General features: G+C 61.0%; 3 protein-coding genes across 6 annotated transcripts; 2 read left to right on the top strand and 1 right to left on the bottom strand.

Moving 5' to 3' along the window:
• The first annotated feature begins 129 nt into the window (after window positions 1-129).
• RPS18 (ribosomal protein S18) lies at window positions 130-4081 on the top strand. The gene is made up of 6 exons (XM_037913931.2): window positions 130-253; window positions 880-978; window positions 1709-1795; window positions 2144-2245; window positions 3511-3602; window positions 3970-4081. Exons 1-6 carry the CDS (start codon window positions 251-253, stop codon window positions 4043-4045), a joined length of 459 nt encoding a protein of 152 aa, XP_037769859.1. The 5' UTR covers window positions 130-250; the 3' UTR covers window positions 4046-4081.
• Window positions 4082-5229: 1148 nt separating this feature from the next.
• WDR46 (WD repeat domain 46) lies at window positions 5230-13517 on the top strand. Its single transcript, XM_037913925.2, is given in 17 exon segments — window positions 5230-5397; window positions 5399-5464; window positions 6139-6324; window positions 6503-6583; window positions 6769-6881; window positions 7124-7211; window positions 7418-7479; window positions 7784-7888; window positions 8209-8359; window positions 8548-8683; window positions 9395-9494; window positions 9854-10007; window positions 11439-11586; window positions 11935-12029; window positions 12301-12396; window positions 12793-12906; window positions 13246-13517. Coding segments are annotated over 17 exon segments (1935 nt in total). The 5' UTR covers window positions 5230-5259; the 3' UTR covers window positions 13348-13517.
• Window positions 13518-14852: 1335 nt separating this feature from the next.
• B3GALT4 (beta-1,3-galactosyltransferase 4) lies at window positions 14853-21412 on the bottom strand. 4 transcript variants are annotated; one of them, XM_037913978.2, is made up of 2 exons: window positions 20489-20624; window positions 14853-19381 (listed from the first exon to the last, which is right to left on the bottom strand). In XM_037913978.2, exon 2 carries the CDS (start codon window positions 19342-19344, stop codon window positions 18292-18294), a length of 1053 nt encoding a protein of 350 aa, XP_037769906.2. In that variant the 5' UTR covers window positions 19345-19381; window positions 20489-20624; the 3' UTR covers window positions 14853-18291. The 4 variants fall into 4 exon arrangements, with proteins under 4 accessions (XP_037769906.2, XP_043383590.1, XP_037769907.1 ...); XM_043527655.1 differs by lacking the exon at window positions 20489-20624 and adding an exon at window positions 19899-19982; XM_037913979.2 differs by lacking the exon at window positions 20489-20624 and adding an exon at window positions 20983-21412 and having other exon boundaries at window positions 17646-19381.
• Window positions 21413-21750: the final 338 nt, after the last annotated feature.

Consider the following 21750-nt stretch of genomic DNA (forward strand, 5'->3'; position numbering starts at 1 on the left):
TCATGGGACAGGTTTCATACCCGGACCGGACATATGGTTGCCCAACCCGGTAGCGCTGTCCCTAGGGAAACTCTGCGGGAGGATGACCGGAAAGACTTCGGAGAGGACCGGAAGTCTGTCGTCTCTGCCGGAAGGTGAACTGCCCTGACCGGAAGCTTATCTGCCTGTAGGGGGAGTGTCTATAAAAGGCATCGCGTCACTTCCTCTCTCTCTTCCGGACGGGGTGAGACTAGAGCGCGGAGTAGCCGCTATGGTGAGAGGGGGGGGGGAATCTTTGTTCATCCGCCCCGGGGAAGGGGGCAGCGGGGCTGGCGAGGGCTTGCCCGAGAGGGCGGAGCCGGGGCTTTCTGGGGCGCCCCCCATTTCCAGCTGGGGGCTCCCTGGGGAGGCGATAGGGGGCAGAAGGTGTCACTGGGGGGAACAGCCGCGATCAGATCTAAGGGGGGGATGGAGACGGGGGGGGGAGAATCGGGGTTCGTCCGCCGCGCAGCTGGGGGCCGCGGGCCCCCGAGCGCTCCCTGGAAAGGGTAGAAGTGGGGGCGTCCCTATTTGTTGGGGGGAGGAGTCGGGGGCTCCAGGGGGACTGGCCCTGGAGTGGGGAGAAGCTGGGAAGTGCTGGCTCCTGAGGGGGTAGGAGGGGGCTGCTTGGGGAGGGGTCGGGGGCTCAGGGAGGCTGGCACTGGAGGCAAGGCTGGTGGGGGGGGGGGCTGGCTGGTATCTGTAACAACCAGGTGGGGGGGGCTGCTTCCTGGAGGAGCAGAGGTTTGGGGCTGACTCCTGGCTTGGGGGGAGTGTATCCCCAGTGGGGGGGGGGCTTCAGAGGGGGCACTGATAGGGGGCAGTTCTCCTCTGCTGACCCCCCCCCCATTTTCTCCACAGTCTCTTGTGATCCCTGAGAAATTCCAGCACATCCTGCGAGTGCTCAACACCAACATAGATGGGCGACGGAAAATCGCCTTCGCCATCACCGCCATCAAGGTGAGGGGGGCATGGCTGGGTATCCGCCCCCCCCCCCCGGGGGGGGGGGGCGGGTTGGGAATGCTGTACCAGAGAAAGAACGTTGAAAACATCCCACTGCCTCTGTGTGCATCCATGGGGTGCCCTCCCTGGGGAGATGGGGTTCTGCTGTGGGTGCCCCATCTCTAGTTCAGGCCAGAGAAGACGTAGGGGCCAAGGCTGACCCGGTGTGGTGGAGCGGCCAGGCCGGCCCTGGCGCAAGGAGAGGTGCTGCACAGCTGGGATGGAGAAGAGGGTCAGGCTACAAAGGTTCTCACCCCACGCAGTTAGCCAAGGGAACTCCCTGTCACAAGGTCTCACTGAGCGGGGTGCAGGCGTAACCCAGACCCCTCCCAGGTGTGCGGTTCTGTCCCATCGAGTGGCACCGAGACCACCCAGAGAGAGATTGAGTCTGCTCTACAGCCTTAGCTAACAGCCTTGTGGCTTTTAGCTCTTGAGGTCCCAGGTTCGATACCGTGGTCTGTCTGTTACACGGGCAAGGGTGGGGGTGTATATGGAGACAGGTATGGGGCGGGGGTTAGAGCTGGGCTGTACCATGGGTGTCTCTTGAAGCAGGTTCTCCTGTGTGGGGGTGTGTGTGTGTGTGTGTCCTGCTCTCGGCATCAGAGACTGAGCTTCCTGGGAACCTTATGGGGTGGGGGGTACTGGGTCCCCGCCCTGGGGCTGTATTAACGTTTCTTCCCCCTTGCAGGGTGTGGGTCGGCGCTACGCCCATGTGGTGCTGAGGAAAGCGGACATTGACCTGACCAAGAGGGCTGGGGAGCTGACAGAGGATGAGGTGGGCAAGGGCGGGGGTGGTCTCTCTGGGACCATGGGGGATGGCACTTGTCTCAGATGTGGGGGGCTCTAAGGGAAGCTGGGGTCTCTGGGATGAAGGTGGTATGGCTTTCACTTGGGGGTCTGGGTGGGGAGTTGTGGAGTGAAGGGGGGGCTGAGGCGTGGAGTGTATCTGAGAGCCAGCTGAGGGGTGTCTGGGGTGGGGGGTGGATTTTTGCGGGGTATTTAGGTGTAGGTTGGTGTCAAGAGCATGGGAATATCTTGGAGGGGGGATGTCTGGGGTGAAGGAGGGAGGTCTCTTGGGTGAGGGGAGCCCCCTGCCTGACCCCATCTCTGTGCCCCCCCACAGGTGGAGCGTGTCATCACTATCATGCAGAACCCCCGTCAGTACAAGATCCCCGACTGGTTCCTCAACAGGCAGAAGGACGTCAAAGACGGCAAATACAGCCAGGTGAGAGCGGGGTGCTGAGCCCATTGCTGGGTGTGTGTTTGGGGGAGCTCTGATCAGAGCAGTGTGGGGCAGGGCTTGTTCCTTTCCCCACTGCAGGGACTGCTCTGGGGTCCCGTAGGCAGCAGGGGACTTTGTCATCCCAGTGTGTTGGGGTGGCACCAGCCCATTGGCTGCCACTAGGGCCCTCGCATGCCTCCCAGGGCTGGTTGTCACTGCAGAGTTAACAAGAATGCTGTCCCATGTTAAGGAAAAGTTAGCACATGTGACTCCACTTTGGTTTGGGGCCCACCATTGTCTAAATGCCAGCACATCATACACCAGGAGGAGTAATCCTTAGATACCGAATCCGTGTGAAAATCCTCCTCCTTGTCTCCAGCCTGCCTTGATTTGCAGTATCTGGTTTTTGTCAGTCTCTAACTCCCTGTCTCTTGGCCTTGATGTGAGGCCTCCCATCCTGATAATAAAAGTTACTGATGCATGGCTTTAGGACCATGCTGTGTAATTAACATACTGGTATAGCACGAGGAATGCACCAAGCAGGGATAGGTGGTAGATAAGACAAGGGTTTGTTTATTGGCTAAGGTTTCCGATGCACGAGGGCAACATGCTTTGCTAAAAAGTATATAACCTTTGTATAATCTGTATTCAGGGTCCCCTCCTGGCTAGCAGGGGGGCACCACGCTCGAGCGTAATAAACTTAGTGTCTTTTGGGAACTCTGCAGTTGTGGACTTTATTTCTGTGCCTCAGCCTAGATTCGAACTGTGCGTGTCCTATCAGGTGTAATTCGTAGCACATGTGTGCGTGTCCTATCAGGTGTAATTCGTAGCACATGTGTGCGTGTCCTATCAGGTGTAATTCGTAACACCCAGCATGCATGCCCTAACCCTAAGTTCAAACCTGCTACAAGGAAAGACTCTTTATACGTGCCCTGTACTTACCTTGTGGAACTCACTGCCACAGGATGTCTCTGAGCCAGGTTCACAAAGGGATTGGCCATTTCTGTGGCTCTCAGACTGTTCACAGCTGGACCAGTTCATGCTGACAACGGGCAAGGATCTCAAACCTCGTGCTGCAGGGCTGAGCCGATCTCTGATGATCACAGATCAGGAGAAGCCCTGATGTGGGGCATATTGTCCCACAGCTGCTCCTGTGGGCTCTTCCCCAGCTGGTGCTGGCCCCTCTTGTGGAGGGAAACTGGGCTGGATGGCTCTGAGCCAGTCCAGCTGTCCTGACTTCCCCTCCCCCATGTGTCTCTCCTTGTCAGGTTCTGGCCAACGGGCTGGACAACAAACTACGTGAAGACCTGGAGCGGCTAAAGAAAATCCGGGCGCATCGGGGCCTGCGCCACTTCTGGGGGTACGAGAGGAGTGAGAGCTGTGGGGGTGGGAGGGGTGAATGGTGGGGCCTAGTGAACGGGGGTGGGTCCTTTTGCCTACTCCCTGTGTGATGTGGGGGGTCCCCTTCATCCTTTGCTGCAGAGTGGGGGACGGGTGGGTGAACATAAAGGGGGTCATTGGGTTGGATAAGGGGAGGGGGAACTGGGTGCAGAGCTTTTGCATGTGGGCATAGCAGGGGGTTATGGGACAATGCAGAGCTGGGCTGCAGGGCCATAGGGAGTTGGCTGGGGGGATGGATTCAGAGTTGGGGAGGCAGGTCTGGAATCTGGGAGCAGCAGCAGGGCGGGCCGGGGTCTGGGCCCGTCTCACTCCCCTCTCTCCCCCAGGCTGCGCGTGCGGGGCCAGCACACCAAGACGACTGGGCGCCGGGGCAGAACTGTGGGCGTCTCCAAGAAGAAGTAGTGTCTGCCCTGTGTCTGCAATAAAGTGCTGTTCTCAGAGCTGCCTCCTCACTGTGTGGGGAAGGGGGATCTCTGCGACTAGGGAGTGGCCCCCAGTGGGGAGAGATTAGGGGGTTGTCATTGCCTTAGTGGAAGGGCAATGGGGAGGAGTAAACCTGGGCACAGGGCTGGGCTGAGCTGAGCAAGCATCATTCTGGCCTGGGCCCTGAAGATTATGTAGGGTGGCGCTGGAGGGGGTTGGTGTGGGACTGGGTCTCAGGGGGCCCTCCCGCCCATGAACTGGGTAAGGGTGGTCAGTGCAGCCCCAGCAGTGTTGGGGCAGGAGTGCGGGGTTCCATGCTGCACTCTGCACTACTCACAATTGGCAGTGGGGTACAGGATGCCTCGTCATACCCTGTGCACAGTGCTTCAGACCCTGCACCTTGCCCCACCTGCAGCTGTGCCCTCCTGTGGGATCCCTGCATAAACAGCCCCCTGCCCCACCTCAGACAGCTGCACCTCACCAATGGGATGCGGAGATGCAGAAACGGGAGTTGTGCACAGAGGTGATTTTCCCTCTGGCAGGGCCCTGGCCTGCCTGCTGCTGGAAGCGGGGAACTGTTCTGCCACCCGCACTTCCAGTAGGCTGTCGATAAGCTGCAGGAGTCAGTGAAGAGCCTTGAGAACAAAGAGGAATGGAAACGTCTCCTGCTAGGCCCCGGGAGGTCAATCTGTGGGGCTGTGGGTGACCGGCTGTAGGTATCTGCCTGCCAAGCAAATGTCTGACAGTAGGATCCTCGGGCTGGTGCTGGAGTTACACGAGCTCACGTGGGAAATAAGGCATCAATTTTTAATGCTGAGAATAATTAAACCAATTTCCACAAGCGGGTGGGGGTGGATTCTCGGACACGGTTGGGTTTTAAATGAGGATTCGCTGCTTCTCCCAGATGAATTCAGTGCTGGGGGTTATGGGGGGGCTGGTCGCTGCCCTTTTGGCCTTGGACTCTGTGGAACCCCCTGCCCCTCCCCAGAGGTGGCTGCATCTCTGCCCCATAAGGTGGAGCTGGTGAGTTCCCCCTACCACGTGGGCTGTGATGAATGCAGTGGCGTTCCCCCGCCGGTAGGTCTGTATGGGATGGTCCAGGCCTGTGCCTTCAGCCAAGATGGCCGCCGCTTGACTTCGCCTTTTCGGGTCGCCGCCGCGTCTCCGTAGCTGGAGAGTTGCCCTCACCCATAATGTCAGCTGCACGGCTTCACTACCAGTCAGGTTGTCGCCGCGCTGATTGGCCGTGGGCTCAGTCGCCTCGCTCCGTGATTGGGTGCGGCGGCCACGACCGGAAGAACCTGGCCCGCAGCTGGAGGCTGCACGTGGTTCCAGGCGCTCAGGATGGAGGTGGTGGCTGGGAGCGGGATGCAGGGGGGGCCAGCCGGGACGGGCAAGGTGAGTGCCGGGGAGTGGGGCAGGGATTCCCCGGGGGGGGTGGTTACCCCATGTCATAAGCAGGGAGGGGGCAGGTCACTAACACGAGTAGGGTACATGCAGGGGGCGAACACCCAATTACAGGGGTTTGAGGGGGGGGAGTTTATTGCCCCCATGTCTGTGGGGCGGCGGGGTCTCGGGCTCCTCTAGTAACCGGGGGACACGGGGGAGGGGCTGGCTGTATCTGTGGGGCGTCCCTGCTTGTGCGCGGAGTGCTCTGGGGGGCAGGGCTGGCCCTCTTGCAGGGGCTGCAGCAGGGGCAGCCCCGCCCCGCGGGGCACTTGCCCCCCTATCCCAGCAGGGGACTAAGTCTTTCCCTGTTGGGGGCAGACCCCCTCCCCCCGACTATGTGTTGTGGCTGGTGGTTCTGCCCGGCGGGGTGGGGGGGCACTCCCCATCAGGCCAGTGGGAGTGGCCGGCTATTCTGCCGTGTGGGGCAGGTATCTCCGCACAAGTTGGGGGGCAGTTTTAGTCCCTGTCCTCTGTGCCCCCCACCCTCCCAGCTAGGGGAACTGACTCCCCATGTCTCATCCTCTTGCCAGTCTCCCCACCTCCCGAGCTGGGGGTAACTGATTCTTCCTCACAATTCATCACCCCTTTCCCTCTCCCTCCCCCCCACTTCCCCCCCCCCGAAGAAGAAGTTGACGAAGAAGCTGCAGCGCTACTGGGAAGGGGCCTCCCAGCCGGACACCCCCGCAGCCGCCCCTCTCAGGGCCAAGAGGCGTCGCAATGAGAAGACCAGGCTGCGGGCTGGGGCAAAGGGGAGCCTGGAGGCCAGGAAGGGGCTGCCGGCATCAGGGGCTGCAGGCCGGATCTCTGGGGTAAGGCTGGGAATCCTGGGGGGCTGGCCATGGGGGGAGGAGGGGCGGCTGAGGTCAGGGGGGAGGAGGGCTGGGGGGTTGCATGGCAAAGGGAAGTACCGCTGGGGCTCTGAGGGGAGAAGGGGGCCTGTAGCAGGTCCCTCTACCCTCATCTGTCTGTGTCTCTCTCTCTCCCTAGAAGAGGGACCCGTTCCCTGGCGCCGCCCCCCTCCCCCTCCACAAGGTGAAGAAATTCCAGCGGGGCCAGAAATCGCAGCTGGTGAGTTGAGGGGCGTGATGGAAACTGGGGGGCAGCTGGGTGCCTGGGGGTTGCCAGGCAAGGTCGTCCCTGATGGGGTCCCCCCATGGTTACTGACCCCCCCCATTGGTGGGGGGCGGGAGGGACAGGGCCACGTGTGGCTCTCACCCCGTCTGTCTGTCTGTCCGTCCATCCACCCCCCCCAGGCAGGGGCGTCCAGCCGGCGGCTCCGGGACCATCTGGCCTCGCTGGAGCAGAAGGTGGAGCTGGCAACACAACAGGCTGCGCGCATGGAGCTGCTGCTGCCCGAGGAGCCAGGGTGAGTCCCCCCCACCCCCGCCCCCTGAGCTGGGGCAGCTGCCCCAGTGCCCCCATCATCTCCTCTCTTCGGGCCCCCGTCCGGCGCTGCCACTTGAGCCGGGGCTGCCTGCTGGTTCTCCCCGCCCCGGATGGGATGGGTGACCCCCCCTAACCCCACACACACACCCCCGATCCCGGCCGGCTCCCCTCCCCCACCAGTGCTCGGTCCGTTCCTGACTCTCACCCCCGTCCCCCCCGCAGCTTCCTGGAGGGGGACCCCGGCGAGGACACCTGCACCATCGCCCAGGCTGACATCGCCGAGGCCGTGGACATCGTCAGCGCCACTAAGGTTAGAGACACCCCCATGCACCGGGTCTGGGGGTGTCGTGGGGTGGGAGGAATGGCAGGGGGAGGGGCTGCCCCTAGGATGGGGGGGTCACTGGGCAGTATTGCAGGGGGGATCCCAGGACAGTGTCTCAGTGGCCTGGGGGGGGGGGGGGGTCACCAGGGGTTGGGGGTCCCTGTGCTGTGTCTAACCAGGTCTCTCCCCCATAGCACTTTGAGCTGAGACTGAACCAGTTTGGCCCCTACAGGATGGATTATACCCGACCTGGCAGGTGAGGGGGGGGCAGGGAGGAGCATGTGGGGGAGAGTAGGAGGGAGTGGAACCCGTGGGGCAGGTGGGAATCAGTGGGGAAGGTGTGGGGGCTGGCTGTGCCTAGGCAGCATGTCTTCTGGGGAGGGGTTGGAGAGGCAGGGCCCGACTGGGCTCTCCTGTGTCAGGGAGGGCCTGCGTCAGGGACCCCTGACCCCGCAGGCCTCCCCTGACCTGCTCTGGGGGTCCCAAAGGGGCAGGTCAGGAGACATACGGAGACTGGATTGTGTGTGTGTTCCCCTCACCCCTCCCATCTCCCCACACAGGCACCTGCTGCTGGGGGGCCGGCGGGGCCATGTGGCAGCCCTGGACTGGCAAACCAAGTCACTGCTGTGTGAGATCAACGTCATGGAGACGGTCACTGACGTCACGTAAGTGTGCGACTGGGGGGGGTGACACCCGGGGGGGGGCGTGCGACACAGGGGAGTCCGGGGGGGGGGGGGCTGCATCCGCTGCTCCCTGCAGGTGTAACGGTGCATCAGCAGGGCATGCCCATCGCACGTGTGGGCGTGCATCGGAAAGGCGAATGGGCACCTCCGTGCCCGCCCACGGCGGGGGAGGCTGGGAGAGTTGCACGAGGAGGCGTGTTGCACGGACGGAGTTTGCCAGGTTGCTCACGGGCTGAGCCGTGCAGTGGGACACGTCGTGGCCCCCCCCCCCCCCCCCCCCCGTCTCATGCCCCCCGTTTCAGGTGGCTGCACACGGAGACGATGTTTGCGGTGGCCCAGCGGCGCTGGCTCTACGTCTACGACAACCAGGGCGTGGAGCTGAACTGCCTGAAGCGCTTCAATGGGGTCCTGCGCATGGAGTTCCTGCCCTACCACTTCCTGCTGGCCACCGCGGTGAGTGCTGGGGCGGGGGGCCGCTGTGGGGTGGGCCGGTTGCCGGGGTTCCCGCTGCCCACCACAGTGAAGAGGGGGGCCTGGACACCAGGGCTCCTGCTGGCCAATGCTGTAAAGCGGGGGGTGGGCTTGGGCGCCAGGGTTTGGGGGGCTGGTGCCCCACTGACCCCCCCCCGTGCCCCGTGCAGAGCGAGACGGGGTTCCTGCAGTACCTGGACATCTCGGTGGGGAAGGAGGTCGCTGCCATCTGCACCCGGGGGGGACGCCTTGGCGTGATGGGGCAGAACCCGGCCAACGCCATCATCCACCTGGGGCACAGCAACGGTGAGACCGCCCCACCCTCAACCCCGCCCCACTGCTACGCCCCACTGCTACCCCCCTGCCCCACTGCTACCCCCAACTCTTCCCCCAACCCCACCCCAACCCACTGCTGCCCCCCTGCCCCACTGCTACCCCCTTGCCCCACTGCTACCCCCAACTCTTCCCCCAACCCCGCCCCAACCCACTGCTACGCCCGACCCGACCTCATTGCTACCGCCCTCGTCCACCTGGGGCACAGCAACGGTGAGACATCCCCTCCCACCACCTGTACCCCATAACTGGAGCTCCCCCCCCCCCCCCCCCCCCCGCAGTGCCAACGTCCCCTGCCCCACACTGCTAGGAGTGTTTCTCCCAGGGCCCTCACACCCTGTGTGTCATCCCTGCCCTGCCCTTCCCCCCCGGCAGGGCACAGCCCCCCGGCCCGGCCCAGCCCAGCCCATCACTGGGGCAGGCACCGGTTCAGACAGCGACGTTCCATCAGGCTCTTCAGCGTGGCCCCACTCTGGCCTGGGGACCGCTGGCCCCATCTCCTTCCTGCCCTCTCAGCCTGGCCTGGTTAATCAGACCCATTGCTATGACGGCCCCTTAGCCCCCCCACCCCCAAGCGGTGAACCTGGCCCTGTCCATCCCCTCCACCACTCGCTAATCCCTTGTGCCCGGTGGGGGGTGACCCCTCGTTAACTCCTCGTGCTCTGTGGGCCCTCCCCCCCGCAGGCACGGTGACCCTGTGGAGCCCCAACGTCAAGGAGCCCCTGGTGCGGATGCTGTGCCACCAAGGGGGGGTCCGGGCCGTGGCCGTCGACAGCTCCGGAACGTGAGTGACTCGGGGGCGGCAGTCCTGCCGTGGTGGGGGGGGGCCCGAGTGGGGTGAACAGAGAAAAGGGGCTGCAGGGGTGCATGTGGGGGAAGGAGGGGAGCTGGGGGGGTCTCCCCCCACTTCCCCCCAGCTACATGGTGTCATCAGGGCAGAGGTGGAATATGGAGGGAGGGGATGGAGGCTTGGGGCTGGGTCATGGTGTGGGTCTCCCCCCAACCTTCCTTGGGTGGGATATGGCGGGGGTGGGGGTCACGCTGTGACATGGCGTGTCACAGGTACATGGCGACGTCGGGGCTGGGGTGACACTGTGCGGTGGCGGGGGATCATGCTCTGGGTCTCCCCCCACCTCCCCCCAGGTACATGGCGACATCGGGGCTGGACCGGAAGCTGCGCGTCTACGACCTCCGGACATATCAGCCCCTGCACTCCCTGGTGCTGCCCATGGGCGCCGGGCACCTGGCCTTCAGCCAGCGGGGGCTGCTGGGGGCCGCCTGCGGGGATGTGGTGCAGGTAACGATCCCCCCCGGCCCTGCACACACAGACACCCCCCTATTCCTCCCCCCCACATACTGGCACCTGGCCTTCAGCCAGCGGGGGCTGCTGCGGGTAGCTGTGGGGCCGTGGTGCAGGTAAAGGAGGGGCCCTTATACTCCGGGCCGTCCCCCCCGCTCTTGCCGGGCTCAGCAGGGCCCCATCCGCCCTGCATCCTCCTCCCACGGACTGGGTATTGCTCAAACCCACTTCCCACCCCCCCCCACCCCCCCCAACTGCTTTGGAGAGAGGTAAATAGTGGTGTCCCGCAGGGGTCTGTACTGGTTCTAATCCTATTCAACATAGTCATAAATGATCTGGGAAAAGGAGTAAACAGGGAGGTGGTGAAATTTGCAGATGATACAAAACTACTCAAGATAGCTAAGTCCAAAGCAGACTGTGTAGAGTTACAAAAGGGTCTCACAAAACGGGGTGACTGGACAACAAAATGGCAGATGAAATTCAGTGTTGATAAATGCAAAGTAATGCACGCTGGAAAACCTCATCCCAACTATACCTACAAAATGATGGGGTCTAAATTAGCTGTTACCACTCAAGAAAGAGATCTTGGGGTCATTGAGTGGATGTTTCCAAAGAACTGTCCACAGTGTGCAGCGGCAGCCAAAAAAATGAACAGAATATTATGAATCATTCGGAAAGGGACAGATAATAGGACAGAAAAGGTCATATCACCTCTATAAATCCATGGTTCGCCCACACCTTGAACACTGCGTGCGGATGTGGTCGCCCCATTTTAAAAAAAGATCTATTCGAATTGGGAAAGGTTCAGAAAAGGGCAACAAAAATGATGAGGGGGATGGAACGGCTGCTGTATGAGGATAATATAAGTATAATAAAACTGGGACTTTTCAGCTTGGAAAAGAGACGACAAAGGGGAGATATGATTAAGGTCTATAAAATCATGACGGGTGTGGAGAAATTAGGTAACGAAGTGTTATTTGCTCCTTCTCATAACACAAGAACTAGGGGTCACCAAATTAAATTAATAGGCAGCAGGTTTAAGTATTTTTTCACAGAATGCACAGTCAACCTGTGGAACTCCTTGCCAGAGGATGTTGTGAAGGCCAAGACTATAGCTGGGTTCAAAAAAGAACTAGATAAATTGATGGAGGACAGGTCTATCAGTGGCTATTAGCCCGGATGGGCAGGGATGGTGTCCCTGGCCTCTGTTTGCCAGAAGCTGGGAATGGGCGACAGGGGATGGATCGCTTGATTTCCTGTTCTGTTCATTCCCTCTGGGCACCTGGCATTGGCCCCTGTTCTGATGAGCCTGGGCCCTGTCTGTCCCTCACCCGAGGGGGAGCTCTGACTGCCCTGTGCTCTGACAGCCCCTATGAGCCAGGCCCTGCTGCAGGCGCTAATCCGCCATGTCTGCCCCTCCCACCCCAGGTGTACCGGGACGTGCCCGTGCACCTGCCTCGCAAGCCCTACCTGTCGCACACGCTGCCCCGGGCGGCCCACGGCCTGCGCTTCTGCCCCTTCGAGGACGTGCTGGGCGTAGGGCATGGCAGCGGCATCACCAGCCTCCTGGTGCCAGGTATGGACTCGCCCCCTCCCCCAGTACCACCCCCCAATCCCCCACGGCATCACCAGCCTCCTGGTGCCAGGTATGGACCCTCACCCCAGTACAACTCCCCATCCCCTACAGTGTCACCAGCCTCCTGGTGCCAGGTATGGCCCCCCACTATGTCCTCATAACCTCCCCACCCCCCATGTCCACAGTGCCCAGTAGCTGACCTGCCTGTCATGTGCCCCCCGCTACAGCCTGCGGGGGCCTGGTACAGCTGTGTGGCTTTGTCCATGATAGAGAGGGGATGGTTTGTTGTCCCCCCCGGCCCACTAACCTCCTGTCTCCCCTTCCACCCCCCACCCCCCCCCATCCCAGGTGCTGGACAGGCGAATTTCGACGCCCTGGAGAACAACCCGTTCCGGAGCCAGAAGCAGCGGCAGGAGTGGGAGGTCAAAGCCCTGCTGGAGAAGGTAACGTCGCCCCACCACCACCGCACAGTGTCTAGCCCTGTCCCCCCCCGGTGCAGCCCCAGCTGGGGGGAAGCTGGATCTCTGGGTCCAAGGGGGCTGATGCTAAGGGAGGGACCTCTGGGGCTGGGGGGAGGGGTTCATGGGCACCCCTTGAGGGGACACCGGGGTGGGTAGTTGGGATGTCTGCGGGGGCACTGCCAGGAGGAGTGGTGTCATGGGAGGGGGGAGCCTGGGTGGTCCGGGCCCCCCCTAACAGCTTGGCCCCCGGCAGATCCCGTCGGAGCTGATCACGCTGGACCCGAGGCAGCTGAGCCAGGTGGATGCCATCACCATGGAGCAGAAGCACCAGGAGCGAGTGGCGCGGCTGGTGAGCGACTTGGGGGGCACCGTGGTGCATTGTGGGAAGCGGTGGGGAGACATGGTGGGGCGTTGTGGGGACCGGGCAGTGCCGTGGCTGTCTCGCGGGGGTGCCGTGGTGCATTGTGGGAAGTGGTGGGGAGACACGGTGGGGCATTGCGGGTTGTGGGGACCGGGCAGTGCCGTGGCTGTCTCGCGGGGGTGCCGTGGTGCATTGTGGGGCGAGGGGTTGGGTGGCACCGTGAAGCATTGCGGGAAGTGAGGGGGGTGGCACAGCGGGGACCAGGCAGTGCCCGCAGTCGCTGTGGCACGTCAGGAGCTGGTGGGGGGAGAGCAGAGGGGCACTATGGTGCATTGTGGGATACAGAAGGACTGACTCTCTCTCCCTCCCTCCCCTGCCCCCCAGGGCTTCGACCCCCAGGCCAAGCCGGCGTTCCAGCCGCGCCGGAAGCTGAAGGGGCGCAGCTCAGCCGGGAACCTCCTGCGGCGTAAGAAGAAGGTGGCGAATGAGGAGCAACGGGTACGTCTGTCCTTACTGTCCACCTGTCTGTCCCATCCGCCCTTGGGCCAGTCCTTACCCATCAGACTTTGCTCCCCACCCCCAAAAGCCAGCTCTCCGCTTCCTGTCTCAAACAGGGACTTCCCGTGTGTCCCGCCCCCCACCACAACTCCCCTCTTCAACTGGGCCAGTGACATCAGGGGGCATCTCCCCCATACCCCGGGGCTCCATTACACTGTGAATTGGGGGGTGGGGTGGGGGGGGTTGGTTCCCAGGGTCGCCCCTGCATTGGGTCATGCCCCCCCCATTGGGCCATTTACTGGGGTGTCCCCGACTCACCCCCGCTCCCCCTCCCCCCAGACCAAGATCCGGAAGAGCCTGGAGCAGCAGCAGGAGGCGGAGCGAGAGCTGAAGGCGGCACCCCGGGCTCAGAGGTCGGCTCTGGATCGATTCAGGAAATAGCCTCGTGGACGTTGGGGGGAGAGGATTGCCCCCCATGGGGGCGAAAGGGGTCACGAGCGTTACCCATCCCCTCCGGGGTAAGGGCTGTGGGGGTGGGAGCAGGGTGGGGTCCCCCACTCACCCTGCACTGTCACCCTGATATTTTTGTATTAAAGTTGTCGTTGGCTTTGTCTAGCCTGGCTCTGGTTTGGGGCAGAGAGGAGGAGGGGGTTACTCGAGGTGGGGGGCATGCGTTGGGCGGAGCTTGGACCGTGGCTGGGAGCCAAGTGCAGGCTCGGGTGGTTCTGTACAGCGGGGAGTGTTTGGGGGAGGGGGTTACTCTAGGTGGGGGGCGTGCATGAGGGGAGCGTGGCTGGTAGCCGAGTGCAGGCTCGGGTGGTTCTGTACAGCGGGGAGTGTTTGGGGGAGGGGAGGGGGTTACTCGAGGTGGGGGGCGTGCATTGGGTGGAGTGGGGAGCGTGGCTGGGAGCCGAGTGCAGACCCGGGGGGCTCGGGTGGTTCTGTACAGTGGGGAGGGGGTTACTCGAGGTGGGGGGCGTGTGGCTGGGAGCCGAGTGCAGAGTCGGGGGGCTCGGGTGGTTCTGTAGAGTGGGGAGTGTTTGGGGGAGGGGAGGGGGTTACTCGAGGTGGGGGGCATGCGTGAGGCTCGTTGCGTGTACGCTAAGGACTTAGACCTCGCCCGCTGTCTGGGGCTCACCCCCTGGCTGGAGGGAAGCCCGGGTTCCCCTTGGCTGGCGATGAATCCCTGCCCCAGCCGGTACGTCCCCGTTGTCAGCGTCGCTCGCCGTAATGCCTGGCCTGGCAGCTGTGCGTCCCTCGCACAGGGCCAGGCATGGCCCGGCCCAGCAGGAGCTGGTGGTGACCCCTGGCTCTTGGCTCTGAGTGGCTCGGGGCACATTCACCCGCGGGCTTGTGCTGAGGGCACAAACTGAGCACGGGTTCCAAAGGGCTGAGATGTTTCTCTGGTGCTGAGGACTGGCAGGCGTTAGACCTGTCAGGGCTTGCCCAGCCTGCCATCCCCACCCGCTGCCAGGGACCCCAAGGAGCAGGTACCAGCTCCTTGAGGGAAAGGGGGGTTCCTGTTCCCGCCCACACACTAATTACAGAGTCTGTGCCCACCACCACATCCCATCCCGTCCAGTCTATGTGCCGGTGCCTCCCCAGAGCTGGGTGCAGCACGGGGCCCTTGTCAGGGTTTCCTCCCCACTCTGAACTCTGGGGTACAGAGGTGGGGACTCACCTGAAAGACCCCCTAATCTTATATTCTACCATCTTAGGTTAAAAAGTTCCCCAAGGCACAAATTCCTTCCCTCGTCCTTGGATGGTATCGCTGCCGCAACCACGTGATTTACACAAAAATTCAGGAAAGGGTCACTTGGAGTCCCTATTCCCCCAAGCCCCTTCACCCCTTTTCCTGGGGAAGCTTGAGAATAATCTACCAACCAACTGGTCTGCAGTGTGAGCACAGCCCAAACCCTTTATCTTTAGGGCACTAAAATCAATCATGTTCTTAAAAGAAGGACTTTTATTATAAAGAAAAAAGTAAAAGAATCACACCTGCAAAATCAGGATGGAAGGTAACTTTACAGGGTAATAAAAAGATTTAAAACACAGAGGACTCCTTCTGGACTCAGCTTTAGTTACAAAAACAGAAATAAAACTACCTCTTAGCATAGGGAAAATTCACAAGCTAAAACAAAAGATAACCTAATGCATTTCCTTGGCTCACTTCCAATTTCTGTAATTTTTAGATGGATTATTCCAGATATATTTTCAGGAGATGTTGTCCCTGCTTGGTTTCTCTCTCCGTCCAGAGGGGGAACAAAAAAAGAGCACAAACAACACCTCCCCACACACACACACACACATTTGAAAGTATCTGCTTTCCTTATTGGTCCTTCTGGTCAGGTGCCAACCAGGTTATTTGAAAAAAGAAAAGGAGTACTTGTGGCACCTTAGAGACTAACCAATTTATTTGAGCATAAGCTTTCGTGAGCTACAGCTCACTTCATCGGGTGCATCCGATGAAGTGAGCTGTAGCTCACGAAAGCTTATGCTCAAATAAATTGGTTAGTCTCTAAGGTGCCACAAGTACTCCTTTTCTTTTTGCGAATACAGACTAACACGGCTGTTACTCTGAAACAGGTTATTTGAGCTTCTTAACCCCTTACAGGTAAAGCTTGACAGCCCTCACTGGGCGTGGCACAGACCCATGAGTGAGAGCAAGCCTACCCCCACCATTGGGCCAGGCGCTGCCCAGACCCTGACCGAGATCAGGGCCCCTGTTGGGCTGAGCCCTACACAGACTGACCCTGACTGTCCCAATGCACTAGGAGTTCTGGTTCCCCCCCGACCAAACTGTAACCCACTAGCTCAGTGATATTCAATGAGAGCTACCCACGGGCCAATCTGAGAATGTTATGACACAAGGCAGCCCATTGGTACAGATGTCTGACAAAAAACACTTCAGCTGCCAATAAATAAAGCCCCTCCAACGAGAGGCAAGGAAAGTATTAGTGATTCTCTCTTTTAACACAGTTTATAACTCAACATTATTACCTGTGTTTGTGGCACTCGCTAGTGGGAGAGGTGACAGCACCAAACGTGATGAGTGGGTTGTAAGTGGTCTGGCCAAGGCCCATGCACATATGAAGATGCTCGTCCCTCAGGTGATGGCGATATTGGGTTTTTATAGTGTTCATGGCAGAAAACCCAGCTTCGTAGAGGTACGTTGGTCCGAACACAGTTAAAAGCCAGATGCTGGCTATTCTGAAACTGGTCAGCAGACTGAGTCCAGAACTTGCAATGTCCCGCTTCTCTGGATTTTGCCTTCAAGACATCTGAGCTCTTGAGCCTTACAATTTCTAATAGAAAGGCCCCTTCGTTGATTGAATCAAGAGAGTTCTTTGCTTCAGAAGGGCAAGGGCCATCAGCAGAGAAAACAAATCAAATCAAATCCTTGGGAATTTTAAAGTTCTCAGATCCCATTTTAAAATTTTTGATCAGATTGTTCAGGAATTCTTGCAGCGTTTTCATCGAGGTTTCATCTGTAACAACACCACGTAATGTGGGAAAGTGCAACTGCTTTCCTGCGAAGTCTGCCTGAAAATTTTCAAGACTCCTCTGAAAGGCACACACTTTTTCAAACAGATCCCTGACACTGCTTGCATGACCGTGGAACTGCAAGCTGAAGAAATTCAAGTGACCAGTAATATCGCACAGAAAAGCTACTTGTGACATAATTCATAAATTCCAGGAACTTGCAAGCCTTGTTGTTCTTGTGGTTTGAAAGGAATTCTATTTCTTTTTGAAGCGCACAACACCTGTATCATGAATCCCACTGCTTAACCAGCGAATGTCATGCTGCAGCAGGTCACTGAATTTGGCTGAAATGTTTCCTAAAACAGTTTTATAAAAACAATGTTGCAAGCTAGAAGTTGAGCAGACGTGCAGGATTGGTGTCTCCTGTTTGCCAGAAGCTGGGAATGGGCGACAGAGGATGGCTCCTTCGTGTGGGGTAGGTTTCTAATAGTATTAAGCATAAAAATTCTACCTTGAAAATTTCACCATCATAAAATCTAACAAACAGCACTAGCTGGGGAGTGTAACTTAAATGATTCGTCCACTGCAGGAGACGTGTGTTTGGCGTTTTTAAATCAGAAAGCAGTGTTGACAGACAATCCACATAAATTACAAACATCAGCCACTCTTTGCACTGCCATGGAATCGGACAGGGGAACCTGCGTCACACGGGTCACAATGTCACCTTTGTTTTTATCCCTGGCAAAGAGCTCCTCCAGCATTTCCAATGTGCACTCCTTCACGAGCTCGGTATCCAGGAAAGGCCTTTTCCTTTTAGCTAGTGCCCACGTTCTCCAACGCGAGGCAGCTGTTGCTTTCCCCTGTACAGTTGCTGATCTCGTGAGAACATTTCAGGTGTGACACGAAGACTTCAGGTTTTCAATTTTGTCACATTTTGCAGCACCATGAGGAGGCCAGGCCGCGTGGAAGTGACTGTGCTTTGAGTCAAAGTGGCGCCTCCCCGAGGCGACCTTACAGACAGATCCAGTGGTTTGGTAGAGGAAACACCAAGGCTTTGCATTTAAATGCGACGGCATAACAAAGAGAAAATCCACTGTGCAGCTTGGGTTGAAAGCTTGGTTTTCGCTGTCGACTTTGCGACGTTTACTCCCCCACTCGCATTCGTTTCCGGCTCCGTTTACATCACCAATGATAAAACAGGCGGCGTCCCAACTCAGTCGTAGCCGACGCTATTGGAGAACCTAAGCTCCAGGGCGTTACTTGCGAAGGAAGCCATAGGCAGCACATCGCTGGTAATGAATTTAGTTACAAACATTTTTTTAAGGTGAGCTGCCGGGTCACATTTGGCCCCAGGCCATCCACTGAGCATCACTGCACTAACAGCTGGCATTAGAACCCAGGAGTCCTGGCTCCCAGCGCGCCCCTGCCCCACTTAGGGCCCTGGCTCTCAACCTTTCCAGACTACTGTACCCCTTTTAGAGTGTGATTTGCCTTGCGTACCCCCAAGTTTCACTTAAAATCGACTTGCTTACTAGCTCAGCCATAAAAATTGTGTCAGCCACTATGACTGACAAATCGCTACTTTCTCAGTGTCACCATACAATTATAACAGAAATTGATTGGAATATAAATCTTGTGTTTGCATTTCAGTGTATAGCACACGAGCAGTATAAAGAAGTCATTGTCTGTATGAAATTTTAGTTTGTACTGACTGGACTAGTGCTTGTTGTGTAGCCTGCTGTAAAATTAGGCAAATCTCTAGCTGCGTCAATGCACCCCCTGGACCTTGGCATACCCCAAGGGTACACGTGCCTCTGATTGAGAACCACTGGACTAGAACCCACTCCCCTCCCAGAGCTGAGGATAGAACCCAGGAGTCCTGGCTCCCAGCCCCCCTGCCCCTCACAGCCCCTCCAGCAGAGCTAGCACCTTGCACCTCAGCACCCCCAACCCCCTGTGCAGTGGGGTACAGGATCTCCCTTCTCCCCCTGCCATAGCCCAGGCTGCCTCCAGCGCCTGAGGGCCCACCTGGTGCACACTGAACAGCACCTCCCCATAGCAGCAGGGGTCCATGGGGTAGTGGGTGGATCCAGCCATGCGGGCCGTGTGGGTGGGGGCCAAGCCAGCCCAGCGAGCGCACAGCCCCACGTAGACGTCCTCCAGAGGCACGGGAGGCACGTGGGGGGCGGCCCCCAGCACCCACAGGGCAGCGTCGCTGGACAGCACGTAGGCCGTGCCGCTGCAGTAGGGGGGGAAGGCCCGAGCCGGGTAGGCGGAGGCCGGGACGTGGTGCCGGTTGCTGGGGTCGCGGTTGGGCTGCACCCGCCAGTGGACCCGGCCCAGGTAGAGCTGGCGAGGGCTGGGCAGCGCCCCCAGGTGGCGGGCCAGGGCAGGCAGGTTGAGGAAGACGTCGTCATCGACTTTCACCACAAAGGCGGCGCCGGGGCAGTGGGCGGCCGCCCAGCCCAGCAGCATCATGGTCTTGAGGGTCAGGTTGGCGTAGGTGTCGGCAAAGCGGCCCTGGACCAGGTCTCCGTGGCGCTGGGACTCCTCCTCCAGCCGGGCCTGCTCCTCGCCCGAGCCCGGTGCCCCCAGGGCGAAGAGCGTCCGCACCGGGTACCCCCCGGCCCAGCGGGCGCCCCCCCAGCTGGCACGCACCGCCTGGCGCTGGGCCGTGTGCCCCGGCGCGCTGGCCACCAGCACCAGCAGGAAGGGGGCCCGGGGCCTGCAGGCGTCCACGTTGGGCAGCAGGAAGGAGTCAGGGCCAGGCAAGGGGGGGTCTGCGTGCAGGAAACCCCCCCTGCCCCCCAGGAAGGGGGCCAGTGACCACGATAGCAGCTCCTCCCCTGTGCCCCCAAGCATGAGGCTCACAAGCGCCAGTCCCCCCAGCCCTGTCAGCAGCCCCCGCCGCACCCAGGCAGGGGGGCAGCGGTGGGGGCAGAGCCGGGGGGCCATACGGGGTGAGGGCGGGTCAGCAGGTGATGGAGGTCGCCTGCAAGAGAGAGAGAGATGGGGGATCACACAGAACAGCCCCCCAGTGCCCCTGCAGCCCCCCCCAGTATGAGCCCCCCCACTACCCTGCCCACAGCTACCGGCCTTGTTCCGGGGGGGAGGGGCAGTGGATGGAGGGAGAAGGCCAGACAGAGGCACGGGGGGGGGGGGGGGGGGCTGGGAGCACAGTGGATGGGGAGGTGTAAGCAGCAGAAAGGGGTCAGGGGCCAGAGGGGGACGGGGAGGGGGGCAGGAGCCAGGGGGACGCGGCGAGGGAGGGGAAGGGGGCAGGAGCCGGGGGGACACGAAAGGAAAGGGGGCGTAGCAGGGGCTGTGGGAAGAGGGGGCAGGAGCCGGGGGGGTAGGCGGAGGGGGGGTAACGGGGCAGGAACTGGGGGGACGCGGAGGGGAAGGGGGCAGGGCCCCAGGGGGCCGCGGCGGGGGACGCGCGAGGGGGCAGGTATTGGGGGGGGATGCGGGGGGGGGCAGGGGGAGGGGGCCCGGGGAGCCGCACTCACCTCCCGGCCCCGCCCCGCTCCGTGCGGCGTCCGTGCGCCTCCCCCCCCGCGCCTGCTCGCCCGCCAGACCCCTCCCCCCCGGCATGTCCCCCCCCCCCGTACCCACCCTCCAGCCCCCCGGCCCAGTTCTCCCATCCCCGCCCCGGCCTCCCCCCCCCCCCGCCGTTGCTGCTCGCCCGCCAGACCCCCTCCCCTCCGGAATGTCCGCCCCCCCCCCGTACCCACCCTCCAGCCCCCCCGGCCCAGTTCTCCCATCCCCGCCCCGGCCGTTGCTGCTCGCCCGCCAGACCCCTCCCCCCCGCGGCATCTCCCTCCCCCCCCGCTGCAGCCGCTGCTGCCCGCTCCCCAGTTCTCCCTTCCCCCCCGCCCCGGTATCTCCCCCCCTCCGGCACCCACCCACCAGCCCCCTACCCCCCAGTTCTCCCTTCCCCCACTGGCACGTCCCCCCCCCCGTACCCACCCTCCAGCCCCCCCCCCAGTTCTCCCATCCCCCCGTCTCCCCCCCTCCAGTTCTCCCATCACCCCCCCCCGGCACCCCCCCCCAGTTCTCCCCCCCCCCCCCCCCCACTGTTGCTCTGTGGGGCGCTGACCGGGAAGCCGGTAGAGAGACAGCGCCGGGGTCTGGTGTTTCCAGGAGAGGCCTCCAGTGAGCGCTGGGGGTCACACGGGTCAGGGTTAGCTTGTGAAAGGTGTGTACAGCCCCCGTGCAAGGAGCTGGGCGTGTGTACCGTGAAACCCACGTCTGAATGCACGTGGGAGGCGCCCGCCATGGGCAAAACCAGGTTTCCTTTCTGACAAGAGCTGGCCTCGCTCGCTGGCAGGACTCCCCGTTACACACACTGTCACCGGGAAAACACAAGCCCCGGGGGGGGTGAGGGGGATGCTGGCTGTGTGCACAGACCATTACCTGTGGGGGCACATCCAGGAGGTAAAGACACCCCCGCACCCCGCACACAGCCGCTGCGGTTGCATTCATGAAGACAGGCGCGCGCTGCCGAGACAGACCTCCTCGGACAGCCGGCTAACCCGGGCTCTGCAAGAGGGGCCGGGGCTCGAGCAGGTCGGGGCCCAAGGCAGCACTGACCTGGTTGTGACGTGTGGCCTCTGGAAAGCGCGTGTTGATTTTATGTGTAACCACCTGTCTCCTCTAGTCTTCCTCACGCTCACGGGGATCTTTGCTGGCAGCCGTGCCCTTGTTTTCCCTACACGTACGGCTCAGCGCGGTGCTAGTCACGGCTGACTCTTGCACGCCGTCCCGCTGGGGACATGGCCCTGGGAGGAGCCCGCCTCAGGTGCTGGGTGTCCCAGGAACACGGGACTTAAACTGCAAGGCAAAGGCTGTGCCTCTGGCCCAGGCCGGCCCTTGCTTGCCCCTCCCCGGGAATGTGTAAGAGGCAGGAGGCTGGCTGTCTAGGGTGCCTGCCCCCTGGATGGAGGGTGAAATTTGGGGGCCCCCAAAGCAGCTGCTTCCCAGCATATCCGGCAGGCTCAGCACACTGAGCGCCCCCCAGCACCCAGGACATGGCCAGGTGCCCCCCCACCCAGCCCCTCACCATGAGAGCAGCGCTGCCAGTGACCCCAGGGGTGGGGCAGCCCAGGGAGCAGGACCAGCACCATCCCTGCTTGATGTGTGTGAGGAAGGAGAAAACCCTCAAGGGCCCTCTGCCCCCCCACCCGTGGGAGCACCCCCGGCACCGAGGAATCCCACAGTTCAAGTGGCCAAATAGAGGCCACTGCCGGGGGGGCAGGGCAGAGAGGGGTGCAGTGGGGGAGGTGCAGAGGCATGGGGGGTCGTGGGAGGGGGTACCTGTGGCCTCTCACTCGAGTGTCGCTCCTGCCTGTGGCCTGTCAC

Source organism: Chelonia mydas, chromosome 14, assembly GCF_015237465.2.
Source record: "Chelonia mydas isolate rCheMyd1 chromosome 14, rCheMyd1.pri.v2, whole genome shotgun sequence".
In the NCBI taxonomy this organism is placed as follows: Eukaryota; Metazoa; Chordata; order Testudines; family Cheloniidae; genus Chelonia; species Chelonia mydas.

Excerpts from the sequence above, each read along its gene's own strand:
- RPS18 (XM_037913931.2), top strand. Across the intron at positions 979-1,708 it reads TCGCCATCACCGCCATCAAG|GGTGTGGGTCGGCGCTACGC; the intron begins GTGAGGGGGGCA and ends TCCCCCTTGCAG. Across the intron at positions 3,603-3,969 it reads GGCCTGCGCCACTTCTGGGG|GCTGCGCGTGCGGGGCCAGC; the intron begins GTACGAGAGGAG and ends TCTCTCCCCCAG.
- B3GALT4 (XM_037913978.2), bottom strand. The coding sequence starts at position 19,344 with ATGGCCCCCCGGCTCTGCCCCCACCGCTGCCCCCCTGCCTGGGTGCGG.